The following is a 20,132-nucleotide window of genomic DNA, read 5'->3' on the forward strand; positions in this document are numbered from 1 at the left end:
TTGTCAATGGCTTGGACAAAAATTGCATTGTATTACTACCAAAAGGTATGACCAGTCGTAGAACTTTTCGTTTACCACTAGACTTAGATAACATTGAAAGAGTATTTTGAGAATTTAAAACTAAAAAAAAAAATAAGGTAAAATGATTTAATAATATGAGACGAGGCTTCTTCGATTTCGAAAAAAGCTCTAAAAATCGTTGATAGAACATTAAGAGACTTGTGTAATACAAAACTTTGCTTTTGTGATGAATTAATAGTATTAGCAGGAGATTTTCGACAAATTCTTCCAGTTATAAAAAACGGTAATAAAACTATAATAATAGAAGAAACTTATAAACTATTATTTTTATGAAATTCCTTTAAAATTTTAAGATAACAAGATAAAATCCGTTCTAGTTATAACAAATTTTTAAAATTATTATTAAAAATTGGAGAGGGGGCAATGAAACATTTAACATTCCTCGGATCCTGGATAACAGATGATGTCTGTACCAAAATATTTGGTAATTACAGCAACTATTTGGACAATAGCGTGATACTAAATTCACATAAGTAATATACTTATTGATAACCAAAAGGATTTTAAGTAAATTACATAGAAAAACTAAAACTCATTACAGCATCAATACTGCAACATATCAAGGTTTGGATAAGTTAGATGATAATATGTATGTGAATTTTCCCGTAGAAATAATAAACAACATTCGTGAAGGCTTGCCACCTCATAAACTTAAATTAAAAATAGGTACAGTAGTGATGTTGTTTCGAAATTTGAGTATATCAGACGAATTATGTAACGGTACAGAATTGCGAATTCCTAAATTACTAAAGTATAACGTAGAAGGCAAATTAGTAACGGGAGGAAAAATTGGTAATAAAGTTTTTTTTCCAAGAGTTACATTCAATACTTGAAATACTTTATCATTACCTTTTATTTTATATGAAAAATAATTCTCATGAGTTGTAGCATTTGGTATGACTATCAATAAGTCTTAAGGTCAAAGTTCTGTCAATGTGGGATTATACTTAAAAAAACCTTTTTTTTGCATGGTCACTGATACGTGGCTTTATCAAGATGCAAAAATAAAAATGAAAGTTTTGTTCAACTCGATAGAGAAAACAGTTGAATATATATATAACAGAGATTGAATATAAAGTTTGGAAAAAAAATGTTTGAATGTAATAATATATCTTATATTGATAACGCAATTTAATTATTGTTTCTTAATAAATAGGTTAAATTTATTTATTAATGATGCATATCGTGTTCAGCTTTTGTACCAGTTTCACCATTAATTTGAAACAGAATTTAAATGGACCTAAGTCTTCGTGGTTTAATCAGGCTTTATAAGATGACTCAGAAAGTGATGCGAAACTATCACTGTTTATATTAATGATGCTTTAAATTCAACTTAAGTTTATGTACGTAAAAAGAGAAATTGTGTATTAAAAAAACTATATAAGTGATGATGATATGGCAATTATGTGCACCAACATATGTGTATATAATTTTTGATTTCAAAATATTGTTAACTTCACATAAATTTGTTTTTAAACGTACTAAGTTGTATAAATAATGATGTTTTGAGCTACAACCCCCTATGACTTAATTATATGACTTTTAATCTCTTTTTGACGATGAAATAAATCATGGCAATGAGATGGCAAGTAACGATGTCAATAAACTTACAGAAGTGAGTGATAAGCTTAAAGCCGAATTCGAAATGACAGATCTAGGGGAAGCATACAATTTTCTGGAAACACAAATTGACAGAGACAGAGGAGATTAAACTATTCGTGTAACCCAGGACAAATATACGAACAAAATACTGCAGAGGTTTGATTTTGACAATGCACGGCAGTGAAAAACACCTATGGTGGTGAGACAAGTCATAAATCTGCAACTAAGAGACAGAGAAGAATCTGGAAACGAAGAAGAGCAAAGTGTGGATAAGCCAGAAGATTTCACATATCGGAAAGTAGTCAGCAGTAGTTTTTCGTTACGTTAATGGTACTAGAAAGAAAGGACTGACTTTCAAGGGAAGTACAGGTATCATGACAGCTTATTCGGGCGCAAGTTTTGCAGATTGCAAAGATTTGCATATGACGAGTGGATACGTCATAAAATTATTTAGCGACTCTGTATTTTGGAGAACACGCAAGCAAACTTAGGTTACGTTATCAATCTACCAAGCTGAATATATAGCGATGAGTGAGGCATGTCAAGAAGTCGTGCTAAATATCACACTTTATCCTATGACTGTATAGTGTGACAATAAAGCAGCCAAAGCCAGCGCCAAGTCATCTGGAGAAACTAAACTTAGACACATGTCATCAGTGCGAGAACATTATGTGAAAGAATGTGCTAAATATGGGTTTATAGAAAACAAGTGGAATGCCTTTAAAGAACAGATTACCGACATTTTTACTAAAGCTTTACCTATTAAATTGCATAAGAGAATGACTGCGAAATAACGAAATGACTGTTAGAACTACACGACAGTGAGTTTAGTTTAATCATTAAAATCTAATCCTTATGGTTTGAATTCTGTTTTAGGTAACAACCATCAGTTAGCAGACTTCAAAGATCCGAAGAACTGCAAAACTAAGGCTGACTTATTGATACCTTTTATTTACTCTTTTTTTTAATTATAGTACTTATTTTGTAACCGTCTAGAGATAGGCACTTCATTAAACTGAAGGAAGTGTTAAATTAGCAGTTTATATATAGCGCCATCTGTACACATATTTATGTTCTATGCATACGTGGGCCCCCATGCTGCGCATCTGGCTAGTTCAGTTAATCGTTAGCCTCTAGCCAGTAAAATTTACTTGTAACAACAACAGCTTGTGAAAGCGGTGTAACGACAGTTTCATCGAAATATTAATAATTCTGATTTCTCTACAAAGTGTCTAGAGCTTTTCCCTTCTTGTTAAATATTCTGGCTTTTTCCGGAACATAAGAGCCTCGCGCAGTTGACTTAAACGTCAACAACTTCACAATTTCTTCGTTCAATAAATATTTTCAGATAGAATCTTTTCCTGACGTTGGCTACCCAAGAATATTTAATATGGATACATTGACGACATACCTCGTAACAGAAATAACTCATTTTTTGCAGTATTCACTTTACAATTCGTTCGTTAAACAAATATTTTTAGATAGATTTCTTCCCTATCGTTGACTATCTGGGAACATTTTATATAGATACATTGACAACATACCTTGTAAGAGGAATAATCAATTTTTTTCAGTATACACTTTACAACTTTTTTGTTATACATATATTTCCAGATAGAATCCTACCCCGACGTTGGCCACCTGGGAATATTTTTACGGATACATTGACGACATACCTTGTAAGAAAAATGATCAATTTTTTGCAGTATACACTTTACAATTTCTTCGTTAAATAAATATTTCCAGATAGCATTCTGCCCCGATGTTGTCTTCCTGCGAAGATTTTTACGAATACAACGACGACATACCTTGTAATTTAAAATCACAGATCTATTCATCAAGTTTATTCAGTAACTTATTACCATTATTATTGTAATATTGAATTAATTCATCAATTATAATTTAAGTTGAAAAATTAAATATTAGTTATTTTTACAAGTTCAAATAGATTTAATACTTAAATAAATTTTTTTTAAACCTGATTTCATGTTGTTACGTTAAATAGTATATAAGTATATAAATTTATTAATAAAAAAAAATTTAATAATTAAGAACAAATATATAATTATAAATTAATAGTCTCAAAATTTGAATCTATAATGATTAAATATCTATTTTTAAAAAAAAAAATTTAGTATAAAATATTTACAAAATATAAAATTATTAAATTTTATATTTTACTTTTTGTTATATTTGAATCATTTAATTGAATATTTATAAACTTATTATTGTTATTATGTATATATATGTATATATATAGTTTTTAGTTTTTCTAGTTTAAATAATAATTTTATTGCATTATAGTGGCCTAATTGGCAAATAACTGTTGGGTTAATTGATTTGCAACTTGTAATAATAAACTTATAATTTAAAGCTCTTGCCAACAAATGTAGCCTAATTGAAGGAAAAAGTAACATAGTGATTGTTACATAGCTTGGCTCCATACATTTTACAACTAGCTTGCATAAAGCCTCTACAGACAGTTAAATATTAAACTCTTATGCTCTTAAAGTTTTATTAATTTTCATCTAAAAATGCATTACTGAACTTTTATGCTAGAAATTAAAAAATCGTCTTGCTACAGCTGCTATATTTTAGAGAAGCTTCTGCATTATTACAATTGCTTCTGGCTTTTTAAAAACTATTTTTAATGTAAAAAAGATATCTATTAATTACGTTAAGAGAAAACTGATTTTCTACATGTTATCGATTCTTCTATAAGGTAACTTTGGCCAGTTATAAGAAACCACTTGAAGTATCTGTGTTCATATTGCTTACATCGTCTGTTGTTATTAAAGCAGCTTCCTAATATTATAAATCATACTATTTTTAATTGTTTTTATAAACAAATACTATGCAAATCGTATTGTCAATATCTAAACTTTTTAATTGTATTTGACACAAAATATATAAAACTGTGTGATTTTGTATGTCATCTACTTTAATATTTCATTACTGCAAGACTGTAAAGCTCATATAATATGCTATTGTAAAATGATGTATTTTTAGTAACATTTCTTTATACACTTGGTTAAGATGCAGGTGATGTCTGAGGCTGTCGGAATGTTTTCGTTTCAGTTCTTTAAACAATTACACTGTGATCTTACTTCAGCCATTCTTTGTTAGTGTTTAAACCAAGGGGTCGTCTAGGGCCCCTGGCCAATTTAATTACATTTTTTCCTGATTTGTTCATGCTTATAGGTTTTGTTACTTTTACTGTCTTCTTTAAGGTTGTTGGCTGTGCTTAAGGTTAGATAGTTGCTAAATAATATGTTCTTATCATTGCTTTTCTTTGACTTAGTAATTCTGTTTTTCTCTTTTTCATTTCCATTTCGACGAATAAATATAACTGACAATAATGGTAATCCATTATTTGTGTTGTTTTTTGCATACAGAAATGGTCCTATTGCGTTTATAGATAGTGCATTAGTAATGGTATTAAGTTTTCCTAGCTTGTATTTAATAGTGAATTTAAACATTCAGCGCATTGAACGCTGCCCTGGGTCTTTTCCATCTTATGCATGCGTATGCATCTTACTTAATGGCTTATGATCAGCTACAAGATTAAATTTATTTCGTAATAAATACGAGCAAAAAAAATGCATTGCGTATAGTGCAGCTAAGCATTCCTTTTAAGTCGTGGGATAGTTTTTTTTGCTTTATTTAATGTTCTTGAAAGATAGGCAACATAATGGTCAGTGAAATCTTTTTTTTGTGTAAATACCACTCCAATAGCATAGTCAGATGCATACGTCGTTTACTTTTATGATTTACTAAAGTCTGGAAATTGTAAAATAGGCTCTTAACATAGATGGTCTTGTAGTATTTAAAATTGATTGGCCTTATCGTTAGAACACTTTCTGCAGCTGAATTAAATACTGAGCGACAGCTTTTTTGTATCGCATATCTTTGTTCCAAATGTATCTAACATTTCCTTATCAGTAACTAGATTTTCAGATCAAGATAAGCTGGACTCTAGAATTCAAGACATATTTACCGAAATGAACACCTATAACCTCGAAAATTATGATGATTATGTATTAGTTAAAAGAATTGCAGATATTTCAATGTATACAACAGATTAATGACTATAAGATGAAGATAAAATTTTAAGAAGATATATGACGAGTAGAGAATTATTAATTGCCCTTTTACGCAGGAAAAAACACCCTTTATAGTTTTAGTTTATTGATGCACATGAATACTTCTGTTACTGCAAAAAATAGACGATCTACAGCACAGGACTTGGAATAAGTAACAGAAGAAACCACAGATAACTTGAATCATAACGACAACAATTAAGCAAACTGCAATGGAAATAAATCAGTAAATCGAAGTAGTGTACATAACTTAATGCTTTTATCGAACTCACGGCCTATCCCATCAATTAATCAATATAAATAACATTACAGGAAGGTGTACGTAAGTCTTAGTGATAGTAGCAGAAGTACTGACAATTATGAAAACGTAAACAAAGTCAAGCTAACAAATAATGTTATAAACACCAGATATTGCTTCAAATACAAAAGAGATAATACAGTTCATTTTATTAGCAAAGATTATCAACTAGTTACATCTGCTGCAAGACTTGAGATCGAAAGGTGCACTGGACTTAATGCATTTAAGATAAAAGAAAACAATAGTTGGCAAAATAATAATAACACCTTATCAATGGTTGAATGCACTGCTTATTATTATTAGTAAAACACCTACTCATTAAATAACTTCATTAGGTCTCACAAAAGTTTTTAAATTACTTAGGAAATTATTATTAAAACTAAATCTCATAACTTTCTGAATTTCAAGAAGGGAATATCTCGCAAACAAATTAGAACCTGAATTGTTTTTAACAACTTTTAATAAAATACCTTTACAAATCACTGTCTGTTACTGTAATGATGTCTATCTACAAAGATATTTTTCAGAAAATTTAATAACGTAATGAAATAATACAAATAGTATATAACAGTTTCGTGACAGACCATAAGGAAATAAACCAAACTTATCGGAAAATAAAAAAATGATTTTATTGGCCTAGAATAAAAAAATTTTTTGATTTTTATGTTAGTAAATGCAGAAAATTTCATAAAAATAAATTTCATATTAAATCAAGAAAACCGCTTGTGCTCACAGACACACCTATTAAAGCTTTCAATAAGGTTTTCAATTGATACCATTGATAAATTGAGAATGACACCAAATATTGGTTGCCATTTGTCAATCATACAATGTTATTTGACTAAGTTGATCATATTAGTCTCTGTCTTAGATATAAGACCAAGCACGCTTTCGAATGCACTTGTACAAAATCTAATATTTGTTTACGGTGTGCCTAGGGCAGTGTTGTCAGTTAAACATGCTACAGTTATGTTTAATTTACTAATCCAAGTCCTGAGACCCTAAAGACTAATCATCTTACTACATTAGCATACCATCCTTAGACAAACAAATCACAAGAGCGAGGTCATGGGGCCTAATCTAAATTTACAAGAACTTACTCTGAAACTTATGATGACTGGGTCAATTTACTGAAATTTGCAGCTTTTACGTATAACACGAGTATACATGTTGCAACAAATTCTACGCCCTACGAACTATTATTTAGGAGAGTAGCAAGGTTGCCCTTGAAGATATCAAAAAATAAAAGGTTTTGAACATATTCATTGTTTCTACAAGATCTTTTTAAGCGACTTAAAAAAATGCAAATTGCGGCAGAAAATCAGCAAATAAAAATAAAAGTACAAGCAAAAACAAGATATGATAAGAAATTAGAGCCTTTAAATCCTAACCCAGGAGATTACATTTGGGTGATAAAAGAAAAGTGTTCCTATCAATTTAATCGCTTTTATAATAAATCCCTAAATGTGATAACAGTTAAGAGGAAAATAATGTGTTACCTAAAAAACCAATCATAAAATCATACGGAAATGTACGGATGAATTTAAACTTGCTCCCCAATAATAATATTCTTGTAAGAAATATATCCTACATATCTTTCAGAAAAAAAAAATACAACGATGCGGATTGTATTGGCAATCGTAATGACAATAGTGGTTGAAGGTCGCGCTTAATTCAACTATGCGAATCATGGCAACTATACCATAGAACCACTTAAAACGAACCCTGGAGTTTATTACAAACGAATCGGTATAACAAAAGTTAACAGATAAATACGGTGTTTTTGATGAATTTGATAAATTAAGTAAATTTGATAAAGATATTCATAAAAAAGACGTATCTAAATGCTATGGATTGATTAAAATACACAAAAAAGACTTTCCTATCCGTATCATTGTCTCAACATTGAATTAACCCACAGATAGTTTTTTTAAATTTCTTTCTGATTTTTTGATTAAGAATATTCTGCTGGCAAAATCACACATAAAAAATAAATATGAATTAAATAATAAATTAAAAGAAGTTATCATTCCACCTGGTTACACTCTTATTAGTCTAAATGTAGTTAGTTTATTCACTAATACTAGTGAAACCTTGATCACAAGTGCAATAAAACATTTTTTGAAATTCTTAAATAATAAGATCAATGTTTTTTTGAACGAATTTTGCGCAGGAGTGTCATTGGTTTTGAATTCAACTTTTTTTCAATTTAACAAAAAATTTTACAAACAAGTTTTCGGCTCTCCAATGGGCAGTCCCTGTAGTCCAGTAATGTGTGATCTCGTAATGCGTTTACTCGAAATTTCATGTTTAGATAAGTTATGTTTTGATGTTCCATTGTACGTACGGTATGTGGATGATATCCTCATATACGTGCCTACTAAATATATCAACTATACCAAAAACATTTTTAATAGCTATTGTCCTGGATTACAATTCACTGTTAAGACATGTAACAATAACAACAGCATCAGTTTCTTAGATTTGAAGATTGTTATTCAAAAAAATAACACAGTACTAACTAATTGGTACCAAAAACCCACACACTCAGGCCGATACTTGAATTTTCTTTCCCACCATCCAATACAACATAAAATAGGTATCATTTACACACTAGTAGACTTTTCTATTAAATTAGCAGACACACAATTTCATAATTATAATTTAAAATTGATTAATAAATTTTTATTAGCTAACAACTATCCTCAAAGATTTATTGACAAATTTGTAAATAAAAGATTAAATACCTTGAAAAACATGAATACGATCGACAATAGCAACAGAAATAAAAATAATTATAAATTAATCTTATCAATACCGTATATTCCCCACTTGCATAGTCATATTAAATATTATTGTAAGAAGCTTCACATTGGTCTTATATACAGTTTAAACAATAAATTTAAATCGATCTTTTCACTTGGAAAAGATGTAACTGAGCCACTCGATAAAAAAAATGTTGTTTACCACATTTCATGTGCGAATTGCAACTGCTGTTATGTTGGTCAAACATCGAGAGCTGTAAAGTTAAGAATAACAGAACACAAAAGAGACATCGAGAAAAAAAAGAAAACATCGGTACTATCACAACATAGCATTGAATTTACACATGATTTTAATTTTGATAATATTAAAATTTTAGACATAGAACAAAATAACAAAAAGCGCCTTTTTTCCGAAATGTTAAGTATACATTACTTTAATGATAATATTAATAGACAACAAGATACAGAAAAATTGAAAGATTGTTATAGGTCTCTCGTTATGTCAATTAAGAAAGGTGACTAACTTTATATACATGATTCGAGGACCCCTATTATTCATAGTATTAGGAAAACATGAACTGTTTATGTGCGTCTCAAGAAACTGCTTGCGATTCTTATTCGATTGTATTACGTGCGTGTTCTATGTCATTTGTATATGTGCAGGGTATAAAAGCAACTTAGCTTGAAACTCTGACTACATTACGATTTTACATCCCTTTCGTAAGAGTCAGAGGTATGTTATACATGTAACTTAATTTGCGTTTATTATATTTTACTTAAATTTGTATTGCAATGAATTTTGTTACTCATAGATTTTTGTACCTGATGAGGGCCGGGACGTTGTCCAAACGGCCGAAACGTCGTTTTGTTTTTTAATAAATTCAAAATATGACAGTACCACCATAGGACGTTGTTTTTAATTATTTACCAACTGTCATTGGACGTTTTATTTAAATATTTTTGGACGCTGGTGGAAGCTGTACGTCCTTTTAATCTACAACTGCATCTGCACTACGCTACTATGGAGAACACCAGACTGCAACAACTACTAACCATCCTTACGAGTAGAAAGTTCTAATCTCTTCCAAGGGTGCTGGACTCCATAAGTACACGCTTTGGTAGAAATGTAAGTTTTATTTTTTATAAGCTTAGTTGTGTTCAGAGGGAATTGAAGAGCAGTGAGTTGAAGTGCAAATTTTTAATAAAATGCAGGGCTTATGGCGTTTTCCCAAAACATATTACACAAAGTACTAACAAGCTTGAATATATTACCTTTTTTAACTTCCGATCGAACATAAAACATAAATCAACCATATCTAAATTACATAAATCAATTTTGAATAATGAAATTTTGGACTCTCACATAAAAACTAATTATTAAAGAAATAAAATTCAACTTATACGAAATAAGATTTTAAGTTATGGCTGTGAATCTGTTATAATGAATTTATTTATTGATTATTACGAATTAAAGTTGAATAGTATTTTTCGCGAATATCGTTGTAAGTTGGATAGAAAGTTTGATGCCCTTTTGTCACACGAGGAATCCGAGCGCGAAGGGGTATACGACACACTTTCAGCTACAAGTGTCAGTGACCCTGGCCCGGTTCGGTGCCCGAAAATTGTCAACAATGAAGGCACAAGTGAAACAAAAGAAAACTGGCTATGCAACCTTTCTAATACACCGCTGCAAGATTGTGTATCAAGCATATAAAAATAAGGCGATAACTTTAATTTTGTTTCTCATATTAAAAAATCTGATTATTTTCATCTTTTTAAGAATGTTGAACATTCACTTAAATATTCTGGGGAATTTGAGACTGTTAGCAAGGAACTTCTTAACATTATCAATAACAAGAAACATAATGTATCTACTCGTCTTTCTTTAAATGATGGAGTTCTCCAAGACAATTTAAAGCAAACACGAGCCTTCCTTAAAAATAATGAACACATTTTAATAACTACAGCAGACAAAGTTAATGCCTTTGTTGTCATTGAAAAAAAAACTTACATAAATAAAGTAGAAGAATTGTTAAGTAATGATAAATATTATTTACAAATAGAAAAAAATCCTTTATACAAATTAATAAAAAATACTAAGAATTTTGTAAGCAAGTGGGATAAATACGGTGTTTATAATGAATTTGATAAATTAAGTAAATTTGATAAAGATATTCTTAAAAAAGACTTATCTAAATGCTATGGATTGATAAAAAAACACAAAAAAGACTTTCCTATCCGCATCATCGTCTTGACATTCAATTCACCCACATATAGTTTTTCTAAATTTCTTTCTGATTTTTTTAATAAGAATATTCTGCTGGCAAAATCGCACATAAAAAATAGCTATGAATTAAAAAATAAATTAAAAGAAGTTATCATTCCACCTGGTTACACTCTTATTAGTCTAGATGTAGTAAGTTTATTCACTAATACTATTGACACCTTAATTACAAGTGCAATAAAACATTTTTCAAAATTCTTGAATAATAAGATCAATGTTTTTTTTAATGAATTTTGCGCAGGAGTGTCATTGGTTTTGAATTCAACTTTTTTTTAATTTAACAAAAAATTTTACAAACAAGTTTTCGGCTTTCCAATGGGCAGTCCCTGTAGTCCAGTAATGTGTGATCTCGTAATCCGTTTACTCGAAATTTCATGTTTAGATAAGTTATGTTTTGATGTTCCATTGTACGTACGGTATGTGGATAATATCCTCATATGCATGCCTACTAAATATATCAACTATACCAAAAACATTTTTAATAGCTATTGTTCTGAATTACAATTCACTGTTGAGACATGTAACAATAACAACAGCATCAGTTTCTTCGATTTGGAGATTATTATTCAAAAAAATAACACAGTACTAACTAATTGGTACCAAAAACCCACACACTCAGGCCGATACTTGAATTTTCTTTCCCACCATCCAAAACGACATAGAATAAGTATCATTCACACACTAGTAGACTTTTCTATTAAATTAGCAGACACACAATTTCATAATTATAATTTAAAATTGATCAATAAATTTTTATTAGCTAACAACTATCCTCAAAGATTTATTGAAAAATTTGTGAATAAAAGATTAAATACTTTGAAAAACATGAATATGATCGACAATAGCAGAAGAAATAAGAATAATCATAAATTAATTTTTTCAATACCGTATATTCCCCACTTGCATAGTCATATTAAATATTATTGTAAGAAGCTTCACATTGGTCTTATATACAGTTTAAACAATAAATTAAAATCGATCTTTTCACTTGGAAAAGATGTAACTGAGCCACTCGATAAAAAAATGTTGTTAACCACATTCCATGTGCGAATTGCAACTGCTGTTATGTTGGTCAAATATCAAGAGCTGTAAAGTTAAGAATGACAGAACACAAAAGAAACATCGAGAAAAAAAAAGAATACATCGGTACTATCACAACATAGCATTGAATTTACACATAATTTTAATTTTGATAATATTAAAATTTTAGACATAGAACAAAATAACAAAAAGCGCCTTTTTTCCGAAATGTTAAATATACATTACTTTAAAAATAATATTAATAGACAACAAGATACAGAAAAATTTAAAGATTGTTATAGGTCTCTCGTTATGTCAATTAAGAAAGGTGACCAACTTTATATACATGATTCGAGGACCCCTTTTATTCATAGTATTAGGAAAACATGAACTGTTTATGTGCATCTCAAGGAACTGCTTGCGATTCTTATTCGATTGTATTACGTGCGTGTACTATGTCATTTGTATATGTGCAGGGTATCAAAGCAACTTAGCTTGAAACTCTGACTACATTACGATTTTACATCCCTTTTGTAAGAGTCAGAGGTATGTTATACATGTAACTTAATTTGAATTTATTATATTTTACTTAAATTTGTATTGCAAAGAATTTTGTTACTCATAGATTTTTGTACCTGATGAGGGCCGGGACGTTGTCCAAACGGCCGAAACGTCGTTTTGTTTTTTAATAAATTCAAAATATGACAGTACCACCATTGGACGTTGTTTTTAATTATTTACCAACTGTCATTGGACGTTTTATTTGAAAAGTTAACAGAGGTAATTAAAAGATTGTGATATAGCTAAATATTATTAAATTAATATTTCAACCCAAACCTGCTCAAAGGTTAAATAAAACCTTTCAATCTTGTATCGTACAGTTTGGTTATCGTTATAGTACTAACTATATGGAAATGGACCTCTTGAATTTAAAGATAATGCGATTGAAAAATCTTAAAGCATTACTATTAAACATTATTAATACTGCGGTAACCCATGTGAAAGTTAATATTGTTCTACCTCCTGACATACAAACATTAACACTGGCAGTTTTGGAATTGTTGGAAGCATTGCTAGAAAAAATTGCAGCTTAGTCACGGGAGAAAATATCAATGTTATGAGCACTAACATCAACAATTTTGTATGCCAATTAAAAAAAGTATTTTAAACTATATACACAATTTAACCATATTTTTGCAGCTGCATTCAAATAACTATATACAACTACGAAACGCCACGTGCATACTTTAAAATAAGTTGCTGATATATTGACTTTAGGACAAGATTTCACTCTCACCAGATATCTGTTACATTTATCAACTCACTTTTGAAAATTAAGGCCACCTTATAACAAATTATATTATTGGTGTCTATAAAGATCTCATAACGTCTTGCAAAATTGGGAGCCCTAAAATTTGTAACAACAATAGAGAATCTTTATGCTCTTGAAAGAAGGACTCTTAGAAAATTCGATATCATGCATCAAGAAAATAGAATTATGGTTATATAATATTTACTACGTATAGATCAAACGCCTTATGATATTTGTAGACAACATCCAGTCAGCATACCTCAAGCCGGACAAAATGGATCTGCCTACATTAAACCACCGTATACTTACTTAGCAGCAGCTCAATTCGTGTTTACAGTTGAACGAGGTTACATTTAACCAATGTTATAAAACTGTATATAGTTAAGTGTGCTTGGAAATATGTAAATACTGCAAAATTATATTTATACCGTAAGCAGAAGGTCTGTTGATTTACTTACCAGCTGGTAATTCATGGTTATCATCAACACTGTATACAAAATAACTTATCATTATTTGCCCTAATAGAATAAATCGATGAGAATAAGTAAAAGGTATAGGTATTTTACAAAAGAATAATTGATGTCCAAAAAAGCACACACACACACCTTTACTAGTAAACATAAGATCATCACTCAGATACAATATACCTGTTAAGTAGAAGTGGACTTAAATTAAACTGTGTTACTGAGCCCCTTATAGGACACTAATACTTTTCATGGTACTATAAAATTGATTCGAGATTTAAACTTTAATGAACAAGCATAAGCAGATAGAGAATTAAATGTAAGAAACTTAATAAGTCAATTGAAAAAAATACAAATTCAAAGGTTGGAGAAAAATCAAATTTTTTTTTTAAATTTTTATACGTTCTGTCATTAAAGCTATTACTATTACTATTATAATAACAATACTTATCAGCAAAGTAAGAAGCTGGTTTAAAAGGACAATGAAATGTAGTGTCTCGGAAGGATTTTGAAAACGCACCATCAGTCCACTGAGCACACAACCCAGAGTAACTTTCTAACACAAACTAAAAGGACTCAAATCAACTAAGCAATACATCAAAATTAAAGAAAAATAAGGAATACCTAAATCATTCAAAACTGGAGCTATAATAAAAACAGATATTTTGATACTCCCACGCCATGCCATGCACCCTCAAAGTTGAAAATGGACTTATAATTCAATAGTAATTTGATACTACTATCCTTCCAAGCTTCACGATAAACCCCGACTATAAAATAACATTAAAAACTTCAGTTAACGTAAATCAACCTTTTCATGAAATTTTTGAACGATTATAATTGCTCTTTACAGTAGTGATTCATTGAATAAAATACCTGATGAAACTCTAAATATAGGAGAAGAAGTTCAGACACTTTCTACTCTTAAGATAAAATCTACTATTTATCAAGCAAAAAAGGTTTCTCAACTAACATCACCAAAAAGTGACAATGACATACCAAAAATTGATCTAGAAAGACTTATGTGTCTTCTACTCTGGAATACAGAAAAAGGAAGAAGGGATAGAGATATGTTTAACTATTTCTCATAATTTGGTATACTAGAATATTGTTATGCCAGGAGAGATTGGTGAAGAAGATTATCCCAAGGATGTATGAAATACACGGATCCTGAGTGTGCTATTCTAACGTTGCAAACCAATAAGCGCAAGTATCGCACAAGATACCCTGAAAAAATTGAAATGAGCTTAAAACACAAAATGAACAAGAAATTGAGTTACCCCTTATATCAACAACAAGTTGAGTTAAAAACGTATCAAACACATGTTTATTACGTGCAGAAAATGACAGTACATAACACATAAACTTTAAAAATGAAGCCTACCTTTGTCAAAGCCATTGATTTACGAGAAAAAGTTAAAAGTAGCAGAAAATTAACCCAATAATTAAACTCTACTATTTAACTAGCTAAATTCAACCCCAAGAAAATACACTGCTTCGTTCTAAGACTTTCATTTTAAGATTCATGAAACCAGTGAGAAGATTGATATTAAGGTAATCATTACCGTCAGTTATTTACGCAATATTTGTAGATACAGACATTACATAATTTTTTTTTCTTCAATTATACTTTGTTTTTTAATTCTATCTGTAAGATTTATAAAAGAAATTGTATGGTTTTAGGTTTCAAGTAGAAAAAAAAGCTTTGAAGTTTAAAGATTAAAATGTTTGTTGTATTTTTTTACAGCTGCATGTTACTCTATTGTAAAATTTTTTGTAGTATGAGGCTCTAGCATGTATTAATAATACATGTTTCGTTGTATTATGAATCCGTAAATATTTTAACATAGCATGATAAGTAATAATTGTATCCATTCATTTTTTGTGCATCATCCTACAGTTACATAAACATAATCTCACTTCGATAATTATTTTGTTCTTATACCCTATAAATTTTTCTGATTATCAACAACTTGAAATTAACTACAACAGTACTCATACGTATACATGTATTAATCAATAGTCATTACACCACCTATTATATTAACGCTTACAGAATAGTACTTACAATAGACAAACAAAACCCTTAAAGCATCGAAGCAATAGCTGATGGACTTCAACTTAACATAGTATTGCAGGAAAATTATAGATTAATCATGCTAACAAAGATGCCAAAGAATTTTGAAATAGTGCAGTCCGTAGAACGGGAACCTAGTGCTATGGGTTATTCGAGTTATAGGGTGGTGCTTCTTCCGTTATCGAAGGCAGAAATGGTGGCTAACAGTTCGAGGGTAGCCCCAACACTATAGCAGCTATTAAATCCACTATATTATTCACGAGATAAGGTGAAGAATCAAGCAGCATTAATGGCACCCGCATCCCTGATAAATAGAAAATTTATTAACACTCATACTACATCGGAGGATAGACCTCGGATAGACAAAATGATAAACATCAAATAAAGATATTTTTAAATAAGCTTGGTCCGATGCTATCTTTGCAAGAACATCCATGCATCGCACTATACACCAGGTACAATGCTGAATACTACCAACTATGTGATACAGCAGTTGCGCCAGCAACACTAAATTCAGCTCCAACCATTGAAATAGAAGGGAGAAATGAATCATCAGTATAAAAAGTCAAATGCAAATGGATGTGGAAACAAATTTGCTGAATAAGAGTATAAAACTAACCACGACAGTGATTTTTCTACAAAAGATAATGAAGAAGAAACTGTTTCAATACAACAATTTGTGAGAGTGGTTCGTACTGGGACTTATTTAGTGTCCTTATAAAAAAATTCTAGAATACCAATTGTGTTGTAGAATTTCTGCAACACAAGCTTCCAATAGAGAATATTTATTTATTTACTAAAAGACAAGCACGGGAAGCTGTTATTCCTGTTAATGTAACATATAATACTATTAAGTAGGTGAAAGACACATGCGACACAATAGTATGTTATATAACCAAGTAGCCAACAGACATAGAAATTAAAAATACGGGAAATAAAAACACACCTGATATAAATAATGCTTCTGAAGACCACGGAGCACTTTAGTAGAAAGTAGTATCTAAGGTACCAGTCAAAATGAACCTTTTTAAGTACATCCGGTTATTAATGACGTTTAATCCTCTAAGCCATCAAAACTACTAGCCACTGCGTGATGATGGATGACAATTTTATCTAAGTTTGGCTGCTTATTGTAACGAAGAATCGACAGCAAAAGCCTTCAAAGGACTTAAAATGTATAGAAAAAAATAATTATAGAAAAATAATAAGAAAACCATGATATAATTAACTATTTACCGTGGGGAAATTTAATAAACAAAAGTGACCTTAAATGGGACAGTCTTTCGGGCAAAATGCAAATTAATCTAAAACAGATTTGCCTATCATGCTAAAAAGATGTTATTAACAGATTTATCATTAGAAAAAAAAAAAAAAAAATCCAAGGACCCAGGAGAAAAAAAAGACGTTAACCGTAACTAATCCTAAAAAATCCTACTGCCCTTCAAATTTGCAAGAGTTCCAAATGACTGAAATAACTCTGTAGAATAATTACCACTTACTTAAGTGTATTACAATATATTATTAAGCAAAAAAAAAGAAATAATAATAATTATTGTTATATAATTGTTTATTATTATTTAATGCTTGTATGTGTATAAAAGTTTGTTACAAATTGCTATTACAGTTTTATAGTTGGGACTTCTGAAAATTTTGACTTATGTGTACCATCTGAATATAATAACCTTTTAAAGAAGCAATTAGTCTTTTTTATAGAATAAAATGTTTCTGGCGTGGTTTCGAATCTCAAAAAATATTCAAAGTAGTAAGTTGTATGAAAAATTTTAAAAAAAGCTTAAAAATATATTGTTAATAAGAGAGATACTTGTATTTTTTTAAGTATTATTTTAATGTTAGAACAATAAGATAAATTGTGTATATTTTAATCTGCGCTGTGTTTATTTGCACCTTATATCCACATACATGCATGCACCTTGCTCGCTTCGCTCGCTCAGAAAAAAAAAAACTTAGACCCTATAAGTACCAGAAAGTAGAGTTGCCCACCGTGCATGCGTATCCACTATATCCACGTAATTCTGTGGATATACGGTGCAAATATACACTATGTTTAATCTGCCTGTACTAATACGAATCATTGAAATACGCAATCTTATGGGTAAAAAAATATCTATTGGTGAAAAAATATTTCACTCATTGTTAATAAATTAAAATAAAAATCAAGTAAATATGTAATACAGTTAACCAAACAATAATATTGTACATCTAAATCACTAAGCTTTTTATAAATATTGTTTTCTTAAAAAGTCACAAGACTGTTTTGACTAGGTAAATTTCAATAGACGAGATGAATCGTTAAGTATGGGTATCTCATTAATGTCAAAAAAATCACGTCATTTTGACTGTTACTGTTATCTTCGTTAGAGTTTTGATTGGATATTCACTGTACTGTAATGTTAATTGAATTTACATCAGAACTGGCAATTACCGTATTATCATGGTCTGGTACATTCCTTTTTTTATGGTTCGCATTCTTTTTGGTAATTTCATTGTCTTTCAATAAAAGATACGATTGACAACCCAATGACTCATCTGCATGACTTAAAATTATGATAGTTGATCTTCTCGAACCTTAAGCTGAAAGAATTTCACTGTGAATCTCAAGTCTTTAGTTGTAAGAATACGATTTACAGAAAGTTCTTGTTCACATCTTACTTCCTTTCTTGTAGTAGACAAACATTTGTTGTAATCAAGAGCTGTTTTGTCAAATGGGTACAGGCCACAAGTCTTAAGACCGTTTATCACTGCTAATGAGGGTACTTGATTAAACGCCAATTTATAAGGATGCGCAAGTTCTGCCAAACTTATGGCTTTGTTGTTTTTTCGGTTTCAACGTGAAATATCTATAGGTGCACGTGAGCGTGGTAAGTAAATGGGAGTGATGCGTGGTGACCGTAACAAAAAAGCGTTACGAAAAATATATCGATACACATCGCATTCACAGTACGCTGTGCAGGAGAGTGTGCGAATGGGAAATTGAAAGGAATCGAAGAACATGGACGATCTCCGATTAAACTCGGCTTGGCTCAGCTCTCTGTCTTTTTCTTCACGTGCTTACTGCTGCCTCTCTCTCGTTTGTAAAGTATACTACCCATATAATTATAGCTATGTAGAAAGGTATATTATAATTAAATATCATATAAATATTGTATTATACAGCTTATACAAATATAGGTACATATAAACATGTAATAAAACTGATAAATAAATAAATTGTAATTTTATACGTAGATCTTCTTGCCTGTCTGTTTATTAATCAAAACTTCTACATCTATCGGCTATATAAGCGTTTTAATTTATTTTGAAACTTTTCAGGCAAAAATAAAAGTTTTTTTTCGTTACAAGTCAACTACATACAAAAAAAAATTTTTCCTTGTAAGAATCATCAGGTGTTTAAAGTACTAAACTTTTTTAACTGTCCATCAACTAGGCTTACTACACTTACAAAGTTTTCTGCATATATTATTTGATTCTCATTATTTCTTGTCCTTTTAAATATTTTGTATTCTTGACTAAGGTCATTTTCAAAGATTAGGATGTTCGTTACAGTTAGCAGTAAGAAAGTTCAGAGATCTTAGGACAATGCAAATATGCAGTAATGTTGGCAATTGTTTTTGACAATACTTTCATATTAAAAATAAAAAAAATTTAAGTATAGTTTAATACTTACGATTTAAAAAAGTTGTAAGCTTCTTCACTTGATCCAGAAAATGCAACACGACCTTCTGATAGTAATAAAATTTTGTCAAACATACTATAAATATCTGATGATGGTTGATGTAACGTTGTTATTATCGTTTTACCTTGTGCTACAAAAAAAAAATTTAATAATATTTACAAAAGTACGATAACTTGATAACTCAAATCAAATTCAAACGTTACGAGTGTCTTTTATTATTTATTTTTGTTAACAGGAAATCAAATTCTTAGAAAGTAAATATAACTGAACTATAAATTTTAATACTTATTTCTAAAATATGATTATCAATATATATTGAAAATTTATCTTGCTTTTTTAATTTGTATATTATGTGAATTGAATTAAGATTCATCGAGTCAGCCATGTATAAAAAGAGGCTTGGACGTTTGGTATCATATCTCTGAAGGGGCTCCG

The 20,132-nt window shown here is 30.0% G+C and overlaps 1 protein-coding gene across 1 annotated transcript in view; it reads right to left on the reverse strand.

The window, feature by feature from the left end:
* The window catches only part of LOC106645100 (protein white), a 609,536-nt gene that overhangs the window by 332,250 nt on the left and 257,154 nt on the right, over positions 1-20,132 (reverse strand). The window contains exon 5 of the mRNA XM_089592398.1: positions 19,689-19,827. Coding sequence (XP_089448524.1) covers positions 19,689-19,827 — 139 coding nt within the window. The remainder of the gene's footprint in view (positions 1-19,688; positions 19,828-20,132) is intronic.

The sequence above is a fragment of the Copidosoma floridanum genome, unplaced genomic scaffold (assembly GCF_036245765.1).
Source record: "Copidosoma floridanum isolate Cflo_tuat_1 unplaced genomic scaffold, Cflo_Japanese_pri ptg000016l, whole genome shotgun sequence".
NCBI lineage: Eukaryota > Metazoa > Arthropoda > Insecta > Hymenoptera > Encyrtidae > Copidosoma > Copidosoma floridanum.